The sequence below is a fragment of the Crocuta crocuta genome, unplaced genomic scaffold, assembly GCF_008692635.1.
Source record: "Crocuta crocuta isolate KB4526 unplaced genomic scaffold, BGI_CrCroc_1.0 scaffold154, whole genome shotgun sequence".
In the NCBI taxonomy this organism is placed as follows: Eukaryota; Metazoa; Chordata; class Mammalia; order Carnivora; family Hyaenidae; genus Crocuta; species Crocuta crocuta.
In genome coordinates, this window is record NW_027530545.1 from 17,009,931 (window position 1) to 17,032,608 (window position 22,678).

The 22,678-nt window shown below is 37.6% G+C and overlaps 1 protein-coding gene across 1 annotated transcript in view; it reads right to left on the minus strand.

Moving 5' to 3' along the window:
• Nucleotides 1–22,678, minus strand: part of LOC144234479 (thrombospondin type-1 domain-containing protein 7B-like) — a 252,944-nt gene that overhangs the window by 82,304 nt on the left and 147,962 nt on the right. The window contains exons 5-6 of the mRNA XM_077767824.1: nucleotides 14,134–14,267; nucleotides 6,705–6,855 (exon numbers count right to left, since the gene is read on the minus strand). Coding sequence (XP_077623950.1) covers nucleotides 6,705–6,855; nucleotides 14,134–14,267 — 285 coding nt within the window. The remainder of the gene's footprint in view (nucleotides 1–6,704; nucleotides 6,856–14,133; nucleotides 14,268–22,678) is intronic.

Sequence of the window (22,678 nt, forward strand, 5' to 3'; positions counted from 1 at the left end):
TTCAAAATTAAAAAAAAAAAAAAAAAAAAAAGTTAAACAGAATGCTCTGCACCAGGGACACTAGGCACAATGGAGCAGACAGTTACCATCTGGAAAATAAAAGGATGGAATGAAAGGCTGCCTATGTAAAAAAATGAGACCTCCAGCCTTTTCCTCTATTTTATTCTAAGTCATATCTAAAAATAGAGTATATTTATCTACTAAATATCTACTAAAGATAAGTAGAGTAGAGGCAGAGAGAGACAGAGATACTAAGTCCAATAGAACACCTATTTTGTATTCCAAATTGATGATAGTGAGATTCAAAGAAATCATACTGTGTAAGAAAGAAAACAAATAAAAAAAACTGGATCAGCTCAAAGGCTGCCTTATAGGATTATTATTTGCTACTACATTGCATGAAATGAGACCCTTTTGTTTTGGCAGGGTCTAGTATAATTCTGGAAGTAAGAATGGTTCTAGGTTATATTAAATCTCACTGTCACTGGGGTAAAATACTCCACAAATCTCTGAGTAATGAATTATTGGCTTCTAATTAAGAGACAATATTAATTTAACAAAAAACAAACGAAGTTTGCAGTCCAGCATATAAAAAATTATCATTTTCCTCCACTGGCTTTCTCAGTTGTGAGTCAAATAAAAGCACCAGGCAACTTAAGGGTCATGACCATTAGACATGACCTCCAGAGACAAATACAGGCTGTCACCTGCATGTTATGGATTGAAGAGAGGTTGATAAAGTGCTTGGAGGTGAATACTAGTAGTCAACACTGGAGTACATTGTTTCCCTGAAAACACAACTTTTAGAGCGCTGTTTCAGTGCTAAGGTACTGAAAATGCTGAATCATCAGTAATAAAATGACACTGTTGACAGCCTTCACCAAAAATAACACTGGAGCACCATGAAAAAAAAAATATATATATACTGTTTTTCTTATTCTTCAAATGCTTACTTCTGGAGCTCTGAGAAATTTTCTCTATCTCTGTTAAAGAAGTTTCTTCACCTAGGAGAGTAGTGGTAGTGTATATCAGTATATACCTATACTGGCTTTCACTAGGATATTCTTCACATAAAGAAAGAAAAGAGTCAGGTATAGAAATAAGATGTCTTTTGGAAGCATAATAAGACTATGAAAGAACCCAGATTCAAGTGCACTTAAACCCTGGTTTCTTTGCAAAGTCTTCCTTTGTGATGCTTTCTCAGAAGCTGCCTTGGTAATAAGGCAAAGATTTGAGACACTGTTTGATCATGAAGTTGTACATGGACCACTGTTAAATGAGTCTCCAATTCCTACAATGTAAGGGTATGCCCAGCTGTAGTTCTGACCAGCTTTTGATGCATTCAGCTGGAAGTAAATCAATTAAAGTTCAAGTAGGTTTGCTAAACTTAAGTCATCTTTCTGGAGAGGGTTTGCAAAAGCTTATTTCTGTAAAGTATACATCACTTTGAAAATTTACTTCCAGGACCCTCTTTGCTGCCTTCTATCAACATTATTGTTTCAGAAATTCCTTCAGTGAGCCTCCAAGGAGAGTTATAAAAATAGAAAATCTGTATTACTTAATGGAAGATTTCTGTAGGGATTGGCAGCATACATGAGGAGGACCATATATTCTTTCAGTTATGTCCAAGGCTGAACAGTTTCTCAATTTAGAAATTTATAAAACTCTCTTGAAGAATATAGGATTCTGTGAATATTAGTCATCAGCAAAATTTATGGAGAATAAGGATAAAAATGGGAAACAATTAGGATTAGGTAGGTAAAAGAGAAATTCTTGGTAATGAACAATGAACTATTATATATATTTCATCTTTGTGTACTTATACACTCATACATATACTTTTAAAGAGTGAACACTATTGCAAAGGTTTTTAAATGTACAATCCTATATGCTTCCTTTCACATTAAAGCATTCTAGAGAAGTGAGCATACTCAAGCACAAAAATAAATAAGGTGCATGGGTATGTTGTATGAGAAACAGGAACATAAAAATAAGTCAAACACGTGGTTTTCCATTTTCTTCAAATTCTGCCTTGAATTGTATTTATTTTGCTTGATCCATTATAGTCTCCAGTTCTTTTCAATACAGTTAAAATGGTCTCAACACAATTTTTAAAGCCTTTGTCTTATTTGCTTTTGGGTATGCTTTGCAATTGGCAGTTACTTTAAAGTCACTGACCCATTCATTCAGTTATCTTTCTGAAGCCTTATTTTTAAGGACTCTTATCAAATTAAGCTTAAGTCATTTTTTCAGCAGAGGAGGTGACCTTTTATTTCTGTAAGATCACATAATAACCCATTTTGTGTGAAAGAAGAGATGTTTCCTGTATGACTTAGAAAATACATATCAACCTGTCTTATGTTTCCCAACCAAAGTATAAACAATGTAAGGGCGAGCTTTGATTTGCTTCTTAATTTTTTTTTTTTAAACAAACCTATATTAAGTAATACTTTGTGCGGTTCCCTTTATACACATTATCTCTAATCTTTAAGTGATCTGGAAAGCAGTGGCCATTGTTCTTATTTTCCTATGAGGAATCTGTAACTCAGACGTTTAAGGAGTTGGCCACAGCCACACAGCCAGCAAGTGTTCCTCCTGCACCTTAGATCACACCCTCTTTTGTGACTACTTTTCTCTCCCTCCTTGGCAAACTAGTCAAATGAGGTAGATTATTCAACTTATTCACAAATCCAATAACCAAAGTAAACCACAAAAAGAGACAATAGATTTTAAAGGTTAGCATATTCTCTAGGACAGGAAATATGGATTCTTTTTCTTTTGCAGTGGTTAGGGATTGTGTACAGATTACATAGACTTAAGTAGTCATCGTGACTTTTGCTAGCTCTTTAAAAGCAGCAGGTTACTAACCTGAGACTCAGTTTACTCATTTATATATTGGGAGGATAAGAGTATATTTCATGTGGCATTCTGCAGATTAAGTGGGATAATAAATACAAAGTGCTAAGCACATTGTCTGGCACATGAAAAGCATCTGTAAATATAAGCTAGGTATCCAATTAATGCTAGATGCTCACTCAATATTCAACAAATAGTTGCGATTACAGTGAGGTTGAGAAAAAAAAAAAACAAAAAAAAAAACAGGACTTGAATGTAATGGACTACAGTCTTGGGACTCAGATTGTGTTCCCAGAACAGGAGAATCAGCATTACCTGGAAATTTTATAAATGCAAACTCATAAGCCCCATTCAGATGTACTAAATCAGAATCTAAAGGACAGGGTAGAGATACCATGTGTAAATGTACTTTCTAGAGGCTTCTTACATGTGTGAGAGTGAAAGTCATTGACCCAGAGGTTAGGAAGTATACTTAATCATTTTATATATTGCCTACCACTTTATTAGTCAACACTGTGGGAACTAATAAACACTGCTACTCAGCTATTGAATCTTTTGTTATACGGACACAGTACACACTTACAAGGATACTAGGACTCGAGTTCTTTGGTAGCAGTGATGGTCTGTCACATCTGCTTGGCCTAAGTGGAGGATACACACTGTGAAATCAAGACATAGTTTTCCTGATTAACTGGTTTGGCTAAGTTTCTATTAATTAAATGGCAGAACTATTTACGATGTTTAAGCCATATTAAGCTTCTTTCACATTAAATATAGTTTTTATAGCTAAATCAAAATGTAAATTTCAGAGTACTGTATAGATATAAAGGCAAACACATTTTTGTCTCAGAAATATCCTGAGGGTTTTTGTTTCTTGGTGGGGGGCACTTTTCCTTATTTATTTATTTTGGTTACGTGTTTGATTCTAAGGAACTGCCCTTGGAAGAAAAAGATGAAAGAAAAACATAGTGAATTGGTCCTGTTAACATATGTCACACTGCTGACTATCAAAGGAGAATTTGGTAAAATAATGGCCAATAGTTAGATCCACGAATCAGTACATTCTATAGAGAACAATTACACAATAATTGTTTTTATTTTTCTCAGAAAATGCACACTGAAGTGCTAATTAAACTTCAAGTACAAAGATCCAGCTTGCTAGTTTGCTATAATCATGATCATGATCATTACCAAGTACTGCTTAAGCATCTATGATGTTGGGACTTTGTGCTAAGATGTTCCAATTTATTAAAATTATGCAACACATTTAAGAGATGGGTAAAAGAATCAGGTTTGAGACTTGATTACCATTTTTTCCATTTTAAAATTTTTGTTTACGCTTGAGAGCAGCGTGGCATCTAGAAAGAACAAGGTCATTGGGTCGAACAGACCTGAGTGACTGTGGACAAATGTCTGTCATCATAGCATAGTGTTTTAAAATTCCAGCACAGTGCTTGTAATGTAAGATGTACTCATTGAAAGTTACTACTGTTGTCATAGCTATTATTATTATTATTATTACTACTATTAGTATTATTTTACCGAGCAGGTACATAAGCAGTTGACAGACCAACCCTCTCACTTTATGCTGACAAGTGAGTAATTGCCAATGTCATCTTCCAGACATAAGAAAGGCAACTGAAATGTTTTCTCTATCTCCAATTTCTAAATGCTCCAAAGATAGTGTGATTATGTTTGGAAAAGCAACCTTTAAGAAAACTGTCTCTTAGAAACTCAAAGAAATAAATGCAGAATAACAGGCCATCACAACATTGTACAAAGTGCTCCTACAACAGACATTTTAGCTCAGTGGCCAAAATCCTTGACTGAAGAGGCAACATTTTCATTGTAAAGTAGTCACAACTTAATGGAGTTTACTGTCAGCAAATTAGAAAAAAGAGAAGTGAGGAAGATCACGATCTCTACATTTAACTTAACTTACTCAGGTTGCGAATTCTTCTGCAAGTTGACTAGTAAAGAATGTATGCTGCCACATTTTCTAAAGTGTGAATATATGTACCTGTAACTATCTATATGTAGTCACAGAATAATCATACAATTAACTTTCTTCTATCTTTTTAATTTTTTAATTTGAGAGAGAGAGAGTTGGGGAGAGAGGAGGAGATGGGGTGGGGGGGAGAGAATCTTAAAGTGAGTGTGGAACCTGACATGGAACTCGGGCTTGATCACATGATCCTTAGATCAAGACCTGAGCTGAAATCAAGAGTCAGATGCTCAACTAAGTGAATCACTCAGGTGCCCTGAACTCGCTTTGTTCTTAAAATAAAAAGATGCTGCATTTTAAAGAAAGAGAAATAGTGGGTCTAAATCTACCTTAATTCTTCTAAAATAAGGGAGCCAAGGATGTAAGAGCAAAGGCTTTGCCTTCAGCAGACAGCATCAAGTTTATTCCCAGCTCCATCACTTATTCAATGTAAAACTTTGTGCAAGCTACTTAGCCTTCCTGAGAATCAGTTTGTCCATCTGTATAATGGGATTGATAATAGTAGTTACTTAGGATTGGTATAGAGTCTAAAGAGAATAATTTTACATGTGCCTTGCACACAGTAAGTGCTCAATAAATGTTAACTCTAGGGGCACCTGGGTGGCTCAGTTGGTTAAGCATCCGACTTCGGCTTAGGTCATGATCTCATGGTTCATGGGTTCGAGCCCCATGTCGGGCTCTGTGCTGACTGCCAGCTCAGAGCCTGGAGCCTGTTTCAGATTCTGTATCTCCCTCTCTCTCTGATCCTCCCATGCTCACGTTGTATCTCTCTCTCTCAGAAATTAATAAAACATTAAAAAATTAAAAAAAAAATGTTAACTTTAATTATATTTAAGTTACACAAAATAAGTGACTTAGTAGGACAAACATTGCATTCCTACAAATTACCCTTAATATCTCTTCATCTTAACATTGTGTTGTCCTACTCCACAAAACAAGATACAACAACGAAAAAAAAAATAACAAAGGGAAATCTCTTTAGGGATAGAATTATGGAAATGTCAAAGATAAGACTACAATATTTAATGAATCAATAATACAAAACTATAAATGTAGAATGTTAACTGATTTCAAAATTATTTTCCATTTCCATATACAGATTTTACACTATCTTCCTATAAATTGTCAGTATCAGCACTGAATTCAAAGTACCCTAAGTCTTCTTTTCTTAATGTTTGGAGCCATATAACATATTCCTTATCCTCATTTTTAGCTCTGTAAGCTGAAATAGGAGTCTAAAATATCAGAGTTTAGCTTCTGAGAATATTAAGTGGAACCGTTCTATTTGAGGAATACTTATTTTTCCATACTCACGTTATGTTTCCATTTTTTTTTAAAAGAAAAAGGCAAATTCTTTAGACTTTAAAAAAGGTTTTTGTCAGCTCTGGAAGAAGAACATGACAAAAGAACACCTCATCTTTGGGAAAACAGCAAAAGGCAAAAACAGATCATCACTAACAGAAGCTAAATTACACAGTAGAATTGAGCTACTAAGATATAATTGATTCTGCCAGGATAAAAATGGAACTGAACCAAGAGATTATAATGAGAATCGTTTTGGTGCTAAAGAAGACCTCTTTAACAATGGGTGTGCATTCTAATCCTAGTGGGATCATTATAGGCTTATTTTCCTTGTTCGTGTTCCCATGATAAAGGCCTTAAGAGAAGCACTGGCATTTTAGATTGTTCGGTCTCGCTTGCTGAATTTTTTTTCTTCCTTCTTAGGCAAACTTCTATTCTCATGTTACTAGAAGAATGTTTTGGAGAGCAAGTACTGTGAATACACCATGGCCAACAGTGAAGCACTGGGGGATTAGGGTATGGACAAGGGAAGAGAAATTACCTGTGGGCATTTGCTCCAAGGTGCCCACTCGGACATGACGCATTCACTGGGACACAAGAGAGTGCAGGACTGGGTTTCTGGGGGAATTTCATCCTGGTTGCACAGTCTGTTATCCACGGCTCCCCCTTCACTATCCGCAGCACTCACACACCTGTAAAGTCACATCAAAAGATAAAACAATTAAGTAAATTTAACACAGTTATGATGTACATAGTTACTTACACCTCAAAGATAGTTAAACATAATACGACTAGCAGAGAAATCTAGGAAAAAATATCCCTTCTTCAGCCAGTTGACCTTTATTGCAAGATAACCCTTTATTCAGCAGACCAGGAGAGAACAACACAAAGACTGGAGTCCACTGTCATTCTTGAAGAACTCTGTATCTCAAGAGACCTACACTCTTTTTACTCACGTCCAGCAGTGAGTGAATTTTCTTTTTACTGTAACAAATTTTGAAGGCTTTCCTTCTCTGAATGAATTCATCAGCACTTTTGTAAAGGTGAGAGCCTTCATAGTTCTTGTGACTCTCTTAGACGTTTCCTACACTTGTGTCTCACATCATCCAAACTTCCTTAATCTTTGTCCAACACATTTAAGGTCATGGCCAAGTAATGTGAAACATAATTGAACATGTTTATCTTTCAGATATTCTCTACATTTCAGTAAGGTATTTGATGTCACAAACGAAAGGGCAATATATAAGCATTTACATGCAGCATTTGAGCACATGGTATACAGATGCTTGGTCTAATCTATGTCAGGCTTGAGATAAATGCTGGCAAAGGCAAAATAAAATAATGATGCTATTGATTCAATCAAATCAAAACCAAAGTATTATACCACTACATACCCACTGGAATGGCTTCAATAAAAAATATGGAAAATATCAAGCATTGTCAGAAATACGCCACAACTGTAACTCTTCTTACTCTGTCAGTTGGAGCATAAACTCCTTGAAAAACTAGTTGCCAATATCTATGAAAGTGAAGTATATAAATATTATGCAACCCAATAACTCCACTCCTATTTACATGTACAAAAGGAATGTGCATGAATGTGTACCAAAAAAGAAAAAAAAATTGACAGAGTATATGCATATTAGCACTGTTCATAATCATCCAAACTAGAAACAGTCCAAATATTCAACAAAGTCAACAGATAAATATATTGTGGTAATTCAATTAAATGCTATAAGGTGGTGGGAATGCATGAACTATTGTTATATGATAGTGTGTGGATGAAGCTCACAAATCCAATGCTGAGCAAAAGAAGCCCACAAAGGAGTGTGCTCTATATGATTCCATTCACATAAAGTTAAGAAGTAGCCAATATTCATCTATGGTATCAGAAGTCAGAATAGTAGTTTGGGGGAATGGTTACTTACTGATAAGGGCTTAAAGTAGTCCTGGTAATATTTTATTTCTCAGCCTCTGGGTTGGCTACACAATTGTGTCCCGGTTGTGAACATCCATTCAACTATACCCCTATGAGTGGGCATTTCTCTGTATTTATATTAAATGCCAATTTGACTTTCATGTTTGAATTCATTTTTTTTAATGTTTAAGAAATACTAGCTGTGTGCAAGTCTCTTTTGCTAGGTGTGGGATACAAAGTTAGTATTCACCAATAATAATTCATTCAGTAACTATTTTATTTAGGATTTACTGTGTACCAGGCCCTTGCCTGGCTGTTGAGATACAGAAGGAGAGACAGAGACAGACAAGATCCTGACCACTAGGACACTTTTCTCCTAGTGATAATAATCAAAGTGAAGGTGAAAATGACAATAATGAAGAGTCAAATGATGACATTTGCTGATCTGACAATTTCAGACACAATGCCATAGATAAGGAATAAGCATTTTAAAATAGATATGCTGGAGAGCTTTTGGTGCTCCTCAAATCCTGCTTTACTAGACTGAATTATCGTATACATTCGGAATTGCATTTTTTTTCTTTATGAGAGAGAGAGAGAGAGATCAAACATGAGCGGGGAACAGGGTAGAGAGAAAGAGAGAACATCTTAGGCAAACTCTATGCTTTCCACAGAGCTGGACACGGAGCTAATCTCATGACACTGGGATCATTACCTGAGCCGAAATCAAGAACTGGACATTCAACCAACTGCCCCACATTTTGCTTTTAATTCAGGAAAATTGCAAAGTAGTCCATTACCTTGTACATAACAAAATAAGCTTTATGAGGTGCTAAGTAATGAAAGACTGTATATTGTCTAAGGAAGGTTAACGTAGAATAGAAGAGAGAAGATGTAAGTAATGCTTTCTAATATAGGGAGGTACTGTACAGAGTCATCTATGAACTTTAATTTCTTTTGTGGTAAGAGTCAATGGAAGGAAGGACCACAAAATAGCTTATGTGTCTTGCTCTGGACAAACTTAAAAACTGGAAATTTCTTTCCTTCTTGCCCACATACTCTCAGCTGATGTTGCTTTATTTCTTTCACTGAGAAAGGAAAGACTTCTGGTCAGTGGCATCGAATTCAACGTTTGCATTAGCCTTTGTTCACTCCCAATATTGCACGAAAACAATAGTAAAAGAATTTGTTACAAAAACCACAAAAAGGACACAAACAAAGAAAACCTAAAAACCCAACAAAAACCACAAAAAGGACACAAACAAAGAAAACCTAAAAACCCAACAAAAACCACAAAAAGGACACAAACAAAGAAAACCTAAAAACCCAACGTAGAGAGAGAAAGGCATTACCCTACAAGGACAAAAAATATAGGAAAGGACAAAGGCAACAAATGGAAATAGATGGACTAGTGGTAACTGACTCAGCATACATACCAAGAAAAGTGAATACTAAGACTTCAAGGAAAAACAAAGGAAGTGACTCCATTTATACTCCAGAACACAAAAATTCAGGAATTGTGGCATCAAGTGCCTCTGGAAATGTGGATGAAGGTGAGGCTGAAAAACTGGAAGACAGATTTACTGATAGTGTTTTTAAGAAGTATCTGGGCCCTTAGATCCCCTCCTACCGCACCCCTTCCCTCCCCCAGTCCAAAGGCTGATTGATGGCCTCTCCATTCCCCTTGCAGGTAACTGAAGGTTTATTATCTGGAAGAGGGCACAATAAGAATCTTTGGACTAGAGAGTGGCTCACTTAAGGATGGGAGTATCATACTGAAAAACAAGGGTTTAAGTATGAGGTAACACACTGAAAAAAAATGACCACAAACCTAGAGGTTTAAATAAGGCAGGGGCACCTGGGTGGCTCAGTCAGTTGAGCGTTGGACTTTGGCTCAAGTCATGATCTCATGGTTCATAGGTTCGAGCCCTGTGTCCGGCTCTGTGCTGACAGCTAGCTCAGAGACTGAAGCCTGTTTCAGATTCGGTATCTCCCTCTCTCTCTGACCCTCCCCTGCTCATGCCCTCTCAGAAGTAAATAAAAAAATTAAAAAATTTTTAAATAATGCAGATTTATTATCTTACATCTCTGTAGTATAGAAATCCAACATGGATCATACTAAGCTAACATCTTTGCTTTGGCAAAGCTGGAGTCCTTTCTGGATGGTCTAGAGGAGAGACCACTGCTGAACCTTTTTCCAGGTTCTAGGGGCCACCCACATTCCCTGGGCATGGCCCCCTTCTCCAACTTCTAAGTCTAGCAGACTTGCATCTCTCTATGCCTTACACCTGTAGTGACATTTTCCTCCCATTTCCCTTCCCATTTTTAAGAACCCTTGTGAATAAATTGTCCCCACCCAGACAATCCAGGAATATCTTCCCTTCTCAATCCTAACACCACATCTGCAAAGCCCCTTTTGGTATGTAAGTGAACATATTCACAGATTTCAGTGATCAAAATGTGATATCTTTGGGGGGCCACCATTCTGTCTACCACATCAACAGCCTTTCATTAGGTTCCCCAAACACTGGCTGCTAGTATTATCTATTTCACGTATGATTTAAAAAGAGACTTTTCTGGGGTTTCTGACAAGCCCAAGAGCAAAGACTTAAAAAGACTGAAATTGAAGATGGTCCCAAATGAAAATGACCTTGCAGTTACATAGTCTGCATCATCAATTTCCTTGCAATAGGTCCCTTCAATTGTCACCTCAGTTTTACTCAAAACTCATGGCAAAACTGCTTTAAAGCTTGTCTATATTTGCTATCTCTGCATGCTTTCTCCCACTTCTTCCATAAACACCTACTGAATTTACTTTAGGCATACGTTTATTACTAATCTAGAGAAACCTTTCATCAGCATCATTAACAGACTCCCCATTGCCAAACTCAACTATCAATTCTCACCTTCGTAAATTTCTGAGACCCATTTGAAAAATCTGATTTGTATTTTTTTTTCTTGAAAAACCCTCTATCTTCCCATTTTCATGGTTTTCCTCCTTTTCCATCTATTCTTTCTCAGTCTTCTTATATAGCTTTCTCTTTGTGGTCATATATGAATACTGGAATTTCTCAGGGCTCCATTTCTTATGTCTTGTCTTATCAAAATATACCAAATATATAAGCTGTTGAAGCCCAAATTTATACCACTCTCTCTCTTTCAACTCCAAACAGTACTATCACAGTTGGAAGGCTAAAATCATCTCAAATTTAATGTGTTCAGAAGCTAGCTTTTGATTTTCTCTCTCAAATTTGTGTCTAATATTCCTCATCTCGACAAATGACACCATCATTCCTATGATTGTTCAGGTACTAAAACCTAGCCATCATCTTTGATGCTTTTCTTTCTTCCACATTCTACAGTCACTTTATAAATAAATCCTGTGGTCTGTACCTTCCAAAAATAGTCCAAATGTGACCTGCTCACCACCGTCATTATTACCAAGCCCAATCTAACCGTCAGTGTCCTTGAAACCCTCATCCCTGTTTCTACTTATAGACTCCAAAATACCTTCTCTTCAATACATCAGACAAGGTCCTTTCAAATGTAAATAAGATGATGTAATTTCCTGTCTCAAACATTTCATCTCCTCAAGTTGCAGTTAGAAAAAAATCCTTTTACTTTGTTTTAGAAGGCTGTATGATTTGAGTAGTGACACCAGCCATATGGAACACCTTTTTATTCATCTTCTTATAACAAGCCAAAAAGTTTTCTGCTTTGGACACTCCCTCTCCCTGGGATTTCTTTCTACAGATCTTTATATTCATTCATTCATTTATATTCATCTTTATATTCAGATCTCCGCTTCAATATTTTGCTGACCAATGTCTCCAAAACAATATCCCCAATCATTCCAATCCAGTTTTTTTCCTGGCATTTCATAGGAAAGCCATCCCATTATATTTATGTGTTTATCTTTTTTTCCTGTGGCTATAAGTTATTTGAGGATAGACTTTTGTTTACTTTTTTATCCCCAGTGCCTAGAGTGCCTGATACATAGAATATTTCTTGAATTAATAGAAGAATGCAACCTAAGATGAACCATGAAGATGTCCTCCAGCTTAGGGGTTTCCAGAAAGAGAAAGGATAAGCTATTTTATTCATCCTAACAGCATCTTACTAAGGTCTATAATGGTTTAGAATGCAACACACTCGGAAAATCTGCTTCCCATATTTAATGACAAACTTGACAAAACAAATATCACAGACTAGGTGGCTTAAACGACAGAAAATTTTTTCTTACAGTTCTAGAGGCTCCAAGTCTGAGATTAAGTTGCTGGAAGGGTGGTTTCTTCTGAGACCTCTCTCACTGGTGTGTAGATGGCTGATGGCTCTCTTCTCCCTGTGGCTTTACATGGTCTTCCTGTGTGTGTGTGTGTGTGTGTCCGTCCCCTAATCTCCTCTTTCTATAAGGACATGAGTCAGATTGGATTAGGGCCCATCCCAGTGACCTCATTTAACATTAATTACCTCTTTAAAGAGCTGGTCTCCAAATAGAGCCACATTTTGAGGTACTCAAATTTTGGACTACAGTACGTAGATTTTGGAGGATTGCAATTTAGCCCATATCAGAGTGATATTCAGTAGCTGTGTTATTTTTATTCTATCAAGCTCTGTATGTTTGAGCTGAGAAATTAAAAGCCTTCTTGTTTAAGTATCTTTTCCCTCCATCACTCTCCCATAATTCTGTTGGTAGCAATTTATTCTCTTAAAGCTTTCCTTTCTCTTGTGCGATTTTGCTTTAGTACTGCTAAGAGGCTTGGCTGGGATGAGAATGGGAGGTACCACAGCTCATCTGGTTGTTCCTTGATACTCTAGGTTGATCAGTCATTTCTCGAAACCATGAGAAGAAGACACAGGATGCACAGATTTTGAAGAGAAAAAAGTCTGTGACAGCCTGAGCACACTAGTCCCAAGAGAAAAGGCAATAAACAAAGTGACAAAAAGACAACTCATCTATTAGCTATTTGCTTGGGTTTATGAGGAGGAGAACTACTATAGTTTCATTAATAGCTATTTCTTCCAACATGCTTATCAGTGGTTTTGCAACATTGGGACTAAGTCACAGAAATGGTGGGTGCATACTGAATTACTGAATAAAGTAGGTTCATTGATGTTCAGTAACAATCAATACAAATAAGTAGGCTCTGCTTTGGCAACTGACTTCAATCCAACAGTGAACTCAATAGGGAGTTATAGGCTTTGAGCACTGTCTGTCCGTTTGACATGGAGCTTCCTAAATCTTGCAAAATGATACCCTATGCTCATGTGACTGAATAATTGACTAAACTATATTTTCTTCTTGATTTCACATACTAGCCATTGTTTATCATTAATATTTTAGTTTTTGCTTTTTCAATCTTTAACATTTATTACCATTATTCTCAGTTGGTAAAGACATTCTTTCCAAATCATTTTAAATAGGCCATTTGACAAGTTTAGACATGTGTTTCCTTTGCTTATCACTGCTTTATTCACAAGACAAAAACATGAAAGAAGATCCGTCTGTAAATAACCCAGAATTCACTAAGTTCTTTCAGAGGTGTGCTCTCTTTATATTAAAATTCATCGCTACTGTTTATATTCTCAGACTTTATTTCCAGGGCTAATAGGGAAGGTTTAAATTAAGCTTTTCAATGTAATGACATTCAAAATGAAGATCATGTCCATCAACCACACTACCCACAGAGCAAAAAAGAGATATGGTAGCACAGCCAAAATCTCCTGTTTTCAAACTCTCCATAACTGTTAACAGTTATGGCTATGAATCAGTGAGGGGATGCCAGCTGCCTGCATGCAATTAGCTTTCCCACCTAAGTCATTTGCAGGAAAAGGTAAGGACTGTGACTGGATTGCAGAGGAAATCCCACTGTACACGTGGCAGTTAGGGCACATATGCTTCCACAGATACTGGATGATGAGGAAAAGCCAGAGTATGTGGTGTGAAAATCAGAGTGTACTTGGATAAGCAACACTGGNTATATATATACACACACACATATATGTATGAGTTCCACTGGCCCGTTTCCCAAATGTCTCCATTTCTACACACCTGATTTTCCTAGATTGCGTTCCTCCTCCACAGCGCAGAGATCTCAGCTCATTGTGGATTTTGCATGGAGACCAGTGTTCTACAACCCAGGAATACTGATTGCATTCACTGTAACATGGGATTGCCTCATGCACCTGTCAAAAATAGGAAAGGAAAAAAAATTACGTGGAACTACCCAAGCTATATAAAAACAGCCTATCTTTTAGTAAGGTCTGCTGAACATGAGCCAAGAACTATATTCTGGCTAAAAGCCAAATTACACTCCCAAAAAGCAAGATGTATTTGGCTTCTCTGAAATTACTGACTTGCCTAAAGAAACATACTGGCAAAACCAACTAAGATATGATGGTATGCCTTCACAGAAGAGAACAAAGGACAGTCATTTCCTACCACTGAGAATAGGAATTCCATTACCATTTCATTTCCTTGAAGACCTCACACATTATCTATTAGATGGTCCAGCTCTCAATTATATGCCATATTGTATTCTCAGATGTACTTTAAGATGTCAATTGAAACAAATATATGTAAGGAAAATTTATTCTTGAATATAAAAGGTCCTTAGAATGCATAAGAAAAGTGCTGTTATTTGCACCGGAAATTTCTTTTTATGCCCCTGAATGATCAATGCTAACAAGCATTCATTTAGCCTCCTGGGTATTGTGGCTTCATATGAATTCAGCTATTTGTAGGAAGTTTTCAGCGCCTAGCTATAACACACAGACACACATAAGCACATAAGACAAACACTGCTAGACTGTTAAAGGCTGTGCATGATTGACTACTGACTGTGAATATTTACACTTTTATGGTAAAAACAATGATTATAGTAAATGAATTCTTAGGTTACTTCCTGTGCATTTGTTTGTGATGATTTCTTCCCCCTGCAATTGTATCCCAATGGGATACAGTTGAGTTTGCCTGCCTATTTAAGACAGAATTTAAAATGCATTAGTCAATATAGAGCACAGCGCTTTCCCTTGGTAAGAAAATGTTTCATTGCATGATAGGTTACTCTAGATCACAAAGATGGCCCTAATACAGCACGCTAATGAAGAGTGATTCAACCTATTACCAAAATAGTTAACTAGTGCTTTTCCTTTTAAATAAAAACTCAGGCCTGAGTTCTTTTCTCCTACTGCCTTTCTAATTCCACAAAATTGTAAATGATGACTAGGCAGTGCTATCCAAACAGAACCGTTACTTGCAAGTTTCCACTAAACGCAAGGGAAAGCACTATGTAATGGGATAATCAGAAAACAAGATTGGAGCACCGTCAGCATGTTAGATGGAAATCAAATAAGAAAAGGTTATTTGTGAGACTACATCTTAGGAATCACAAATAATGTCAGAAACTATTTTTTTTTAAATGTTTTATTTATTTCTAGGAGAGAGAGAGAGAGAGACAGCGCGAGCAGGGGAGGGTCAGAGAGAGAGGGAGTCACAGACTGAAACAGGCTCCAGGCTCTGAGCTGGCAGTCAGCACAGAGCCCGACGCGGGGCTCGAACCCGCGAACCGCGAGATCATGACCTAAGTGAAAGTCGGACGCTTAACCGACTAAGCCACCCAGGCGCCCCTGTCAGAAACTATTTTTAACCGTGGGCTTCTATTTGGCTCTCTCACGTAGAGCTCACAAGGAAAAGGAAAACCAGAAAGTGAAAAATATGTGAGGGCAAAATGAAAGGAGATGGGGAAATAGAAGTGGAAATGGGTGTAGGAAAGTAAGGAATTAAGTAATAGAAGAATCACATTTCATGCGTGAATGCTGCCAAGAATGGAATGAAAGGTTTGGAACAGAATCTACATTAGAATAAGGAGGTAATAACTTGTAAGGGAGAAAAGTCTGCCTGAAAAACTCCTGCCATGGTAGATGTAAGAGAAAAATCTACAAAAATGAAAAGACAGGACCCCAACTGAGCAGACACCTGGAAAGTAAGCTGATGACAGCTGATGGTTTAGCCAACTCAACTACAGCAAGAAATGAAGATTGCACTGAATTTGTGGGCTTCTTCTAGAAACTTTTCAATAGGTACCAGATCATTTTAGTAAGCTCTTTGGCTTTCCTATGAGATGCGTGAAAGTCTGCTAAAACAACTTGGTACAAACATGGTAGATGAAAATATTAATTTAAAAAGTATTTTCTCATACCTCATGTATGGATGTGAGAGCAAATGGGTGGAATATCCTGAAAGGGGCCTCTTTTTCTAAAGCTATCAGTACCAAGCAGAGCTTAAATCACCCCCCCTCCTATGGAAACCTCAAAGACAGATAGGAGGTTAAAAAAAAACAAAAAACACCTGTTTAGTTACATGTTTCTCTGATATACCCATTTTAATGTTGGGTCATATATTGGTTTACTGTTTTTACTATTTATGCTCTGCAATTTATACCAGTAGCAGAGGAGCTAACCTCAATGAAAAGCTGTTGGAAGATAGGGAGCACATCTAAGTAGGAAGATGCTGACCCATTCTCTTGACTAGTGGTATAAAAAAGAGCACCTCTTATAAAAAAAAATTCTCCAGTCACTTGGATTTATTTTCCCCCTCAGATGTGTATGCTATTTTAATATTGCTCATACTGTTACTTCTAGCTGATAAATCCCTACCCTTCATTCAAAGCCTAAGTAAATCCTTCTGCTTCCACAAGGCTTTTCCCATGACCCCTAGTTGGCATATCTTTGGTACCCACAGGCCATCTCCGTTTTCAGTAGACCTGTAGCCAGATTATAAAATCAGGATGCACATGTACAGAGCTGGGACAGTGTTGGGGATTAGGAGGCTGGGGGAGCAGACACACATTTAATAAGGTTGTCATCTGACTCCCTAAGTGTTTCCTATTTCTCACACCTCTTTAGCTCTTTTTCTCACCTTGGTCTTAATGTCTACCTTTTACTTCATATAATAAGTCTACTTTTACTTCAGATAATACAGAGAGAATAAGCTCAGAGAAACACAATTTGTACTTTTCACATCTATGGATGCTACTGGTCATGACCAGAGTCAGACCTGGATAATCACCATTTGTTTAGGTGGCTACTTACAGACAACTTTTGAGTCTTAAGCAGGCAGGAGCTAAGTTCTATGATGTCTGTATTTCTCAAGACACGGAGGAGGGAGTGGTATTCCATAAGTACTTGTTGAATTGAAACTAATTTTTGAAGGGGCTCCAGTTGCTAACTGGCCCTCACTAATTCTCTAGAGTACTCAGGCCCATTAAACAGAACAGGTAAGGGGGATTTTGCATAGCCCAAAGGGTAAAAGGAAGGAGCAAAAATGAAAACCTTTCCTTTCCATTATGGGGCTAGGTTGAAGAACAACAATTATTGCGTCATTAAAAGGTACTGCTTGATGATTTTGTTATGGGGGAAAAACCACGGCCCTTAAGAATTGTGGGATAGGGCCACCTGCGTGGCTCAGTTGGTTAAGCATCTGACTTCGGCTCAGGTCATGATCTCGTCTGTCCCAAGTTCAAGCCCCACATCGGGCTCTGTGCTGACAGCTGATAGCCTGGAGCCTGTTTCAGAGTCTGTGTCTCCTTCTCCCTCTCTGCCCCTCCCCCATTCATGCACATGCACACACACTCTCTCTCTCTCTCTCTCTCTCTGTGTCTCTCTCAAAAAATATGCAGTAAACATTAAAAAAAAAGAATTGTGAGAATTGTCTCCTCAGAGTCCTTGTCTGTCAGGCAAGGAATCTTATTGAGAGGGTTAAAAACAACCATAAGAGACAAAAAGTGCAGCAGGCATTCAAGAATAAAAATTAACTACCCAGCTGACCAATTTCTTCTCCTGTCAGTCCTTTATGTTCTGGCTATTTCATATTGCTATTTAGTTGGTGCTTATTACAGTTTTATAATGGAAATGTGTTAAAGCATGGACTTTATCAGGGAATCATATGGAAATGTTCTGAAGGAGAGAAATGAGCCATGGGAAAGTTAAATGAAAATCATTCCTAGATGGCACAAATTAGGAAGAAAACAATAGGGTTTAATAGGGCCATAGATGCTAAAAATGCCACCAAAAAATCTAAATCCTATGAGAGAGGCAACATTTGATTCCCCTAGCAATGAGTCTTATTTATTACTTCTTCAATGGGGAATTGTGCTTTTAAAATTTTGCTAGTTCCAGAGTCATAGCATAAACTCATTTACTGAGTTGGTCTTTTAATATTTATTAAATAAGTGTCCACTGAGTGTAACTGATCAGTTTAATTAAGTACTGCTTTGTGATACCAGTCTCTAACCATAAACTGACTTTCCCGGCATAAACTTGGAAGGAGGGTCTCACTGTCGCTCTGCCGATGTCATTATTACATGGCAGGGGGATTCTAGGGCTCAAGGGCTCAAATAAAGCAAACAAACAATAACCACAATCAAAAGAAAAACAAAGAAAGGAAAATTTATGACTTCCAATTTTCTGTGGTAATAACCCTTTGCTCCAGTGAAGTTGCCAGTCCACACCCAGATAGAAATCTTTAGGCTGGGGGCTTCCATGCTGGGTCTTAAGATGAATCAGTAGAATTTGACAATTTGTTCAAAACCCATCAGGAACAGAAATTCCAGGGGCGCCTGGGTGGCTTAGTCGGTTAAGCGTCCCACTTTCGCTTAGGTCATGATCTCGCAGTTCGTGGGTTCGAGCCCCGCGTCGGGCTCTGTCCTGACTGCCAGCTCAGAGCCTGGAGCCTGTTTCAGTCTGTGACTCCCTCTCTCTCTGACCCTCCCCTGCTCACGCTGTCTCTCTCTCTCCTAGAAATAAATTTAAAAAAAAAATTAAAAAAAAAAAAAAAGAAATTCCTGCAAATCAGAGCCAGGTATGTTCCACTGGAATGTGAGAGGAAGTGGTTTTCTCAGAGTGGTGAGATCAATAATGCACTAAGGGTTCCTTTCTCCCCCAAATGTTGGGAGTTTTTAACATTAGATGTACAAATTTCCTGGGCGAAAGACATGAACAGACACTTCTTTAAAAAAATTATTTTTTAATGTTTTATTTATTTCTGAGAGAGAGAGAGAGACGGCGTGAGCAGGGGAGGGTCAGAGAGAGAGGGAGACACAGAATCTGAAACAGGCTTCAGGCTCTGAGCTGGCTGTCAGCACAGAGCTGGACACAGGACTCGAACCCACGAGCTGTGAGATCATGACCTGAGCTGAAGTCTGACGAGCAACCGACTGAGCCACCCAGGCACCCTGAACAGACACTTCTTTAAAGAAGACCTCCAGATGGCCAAGAAACACATGAAACAATGCTCCATGTCACTCATCATCAGAGAAATACAAATCAAAATCACAATGAGATGCTACCTCACACCTGTCAGAATGGCTAACATTAACAACTCAGGCGACATCAGATGTTGGTGAGGATGTAGAGAAAGAGGATCTCTTTTTCACTGCTGGTGGAAATGCAAACTGGTGCAGCCACTTTGGAAAATAGTATGGAGGTTCCTCAAAAAATTAAAAATAGAACTACGCTATGACCCAGGAATTGCACTACTAGGTATTTTTCCAAGGGATATAGGTATGCTGTTTCCAAGGGGCACATGCACTCCAATGTTTATAGTAGCACTATCAACAATAGCCAAAGTATGGAAAGAGCCCAAATGTCCATCGATGGATGAATGGAAAAAGAAGATGTGACGTGTGTATACACACACCCACACCCACACCCACACACACACACTGGAGTATTACTTGGCAATCAAAAAGAATGAAATCTTGCCATTTGCAACTACATAGATGGAACTAGAGGGTATTATGCTAAGTGAAATTAATCAGGTCAGAGAAAGACAAGTATCATATGACTTTACTCATATGAGGACTTTAAGATATAAAACAGATGAACATTAGGGAAAGAAAGCAAAAATAATGTAAAAACAGGGAGGTGAACAAAAACATAAGAGACTCAAATATGTAGAACAAGCAGAGGGTTACTGGGGGGCTCTGGGAGGGAATGGGCTAAATGGGTAAGGGACATTAAGGTATCTACTTCTGAAATCATTGTTGCACTATATGCTAACTAACATGGATGTAACTTAAAAAAAAAAATAAATCAGTGATGTACAAATTTCCCTCAGGGCTAAGACCCTGATCTTACAATTCAAAGAACTCCCTCCCCAGCCCTTCTCTACTTGTCTATGTTTCCCTCTCTTTCTGCCTCCAGTTTTCACTCTTTGCCTTCAGAAGGGTCCTCCATGCTTCATCCTCTCTCAGCTTAACCAAATTCTGCCACTTTTCTTATTCAGTCTGCAACTAAGTTATGCACTCTTCCATTAAGAATGTCTGAATGACTGAAAAATATCACATTTAGGTAAATAAACTTTTGCTTCCATTTTTGTTAATCATGGATTTATACCTGTCCATACACAATGTAATACATGCAGTGCTAAAGTTCAGTCCTAATGCAACTGCATGCACATGCTTTGTGATATGCCCATCACTGGCCCCATGTTATCAGTGACACCACATAAGGTTGCATAGAACTTTATAGCTTGCATAAAACATTTTATGTCTCAGGGCTCTATCATCATGGTCATTTAAGTTACACAAGGTTAGTAGAATCCCTATTACCATGTAAAAATAAATAAAATTTGAATATTCTCAGCCATTCATGGATGATGAATGACTAGGTTGGTACTCAAACTGAGATGATTCAGAATCCCATTCTGGTGACGCGAATAGTATGTGGGTTTTGTCTGTTTAGCTTTTACAGGCATATCACCATGCTCTGAGAGTATCTTTCCAAAGAGGAAGATAATGATAATATTTATGAATCCTAAAAAGGGAAACCAAGAACAGAATCACAAAGATGTCTAATTTATGTTATAGCTATTACCTTATATGGAATAAAATAATGCATAAGCAATTCATTCTTATGAATGCTTCAGGTATGTGGTCTCTTTTCATAATTTCAAAAAAACAAACAAAAGAAGTTATCTCCAAAAACCAACTTCCACGTTTAAACCAAGAGCAGGGCCTATGTCTTTTACATGGTTGCAATTCTTTATGTGAACGGGGGATTTAAAAAAATCTACAAATGCTTTTAAATTGGTATCTGTGGGAAAACTGTTATGCTCATCACTTGTCCAATGTGTTGCTCCAAAGGGCAGCATTTGGAGTCAGGTTTTTCTGGAAATCAGGAGTACAGAGACCCATACTTGTGAGGTGGGCAACTGTCAGTTCCAGCCTTGATGTTCAAGTAGGAGACCTTGGATGCTTTCCTCTTCCAGGACGTTTTCTCACACTAGTTTCTTTAGCTACACAACAATTGAAAAGATTTCTTGAGAATACCCTGAGCTTATCATCATGCCTGGTTTGTGAGATTCACCATTGGTTTCGAATACGCATTATATGTTTTCTTTTCAGTTTTCACACCAGAAAATCTAAAAACAAATCTAATAATGCTGACTGAGTTTTATCTGCAAAATGTGTCGACAAACTTGAACTTTAAAGCCAATGGGAATTTTATTAGAATAGTAAAAGAGGTGGCTACATTCCTCATCTCCTAAAAACAGCGCCTTCTGAGCTGGATGTGCAGACCTTGAGAACCGTAGCACTGCATCGAGGGGCCCGTAAATGCATTCCCCTAGCAAACCCGTTCTATAGTCTCAATGAATAATACAATATCAGACATATTGTTATCACTGGTCCTCAAAAGAATGTAGGCAATGCTGTGATTAATGAAGTTTTAATTTAGCTTGAAAGCACCACTGAGTTTGAAATTCCTCATTAGAAAGTTTCTCCATCCTGGCTAGCTAAGAGTGCAAGATCCTTATATCAAAAGCTTTGGGAACTACTGTCTTTACATACAATGAACAGAAGAGATGGATTAACAATGAGGCTATGAAATGAAATCACATTTCTATTTTGAGACAAGATAGGTTGTACACAACAGCCTTTTTCTAAAGTGAATATTGAAGAATATTTTTTTATTGAGAAGTTCTAAACTCCAGATTTTTTTTCCTTTTTATTTTCTAATGTTCTATAGCACTTAACCCCTTACCTCCAATCTGAACATCACCGATGCTCTTTTAAGCACAATGTCATCAGAATCAAGGTGAATATCCAGGCACAGCTTCACCAGCTCTGTCATCCACATAGTCCTACTTTCCTCCCCATAGTGGGGGGGTGGGGGGTGGGTGGAAGTGGTGATGGGTATAGAAACTGAATAAGTAGGGCCCCAAGCCATACATATACTTCTTCCCCTTCTCTGTATTTCTCTTTCCTTCAAGGGTGTCACACACAACCTGAACTTTACAGAGCATATTTAATATTCGGGAGCTACCAGGCCCTCGTGTAAAGGGCCATGATTAAGGCTCAGTTATCTGTGCTAAAGTAGTTTAGATTATTTATAATGGCAAACAAGTAGCAATGCCTTAGTTTTTTTCCCATCTATTATACTCTATTTTCCTGACAGATCTTCATTTCTTACTATGCATAATAAGTTACTATGAAACTAAACAATGGTCTTAGAGTAAACTGCATGTAATAGACAATAAAAAAAAATGATTACTGTGCAAATCCTATAAAATGTATGATATCCTATGGTAAAGTGCA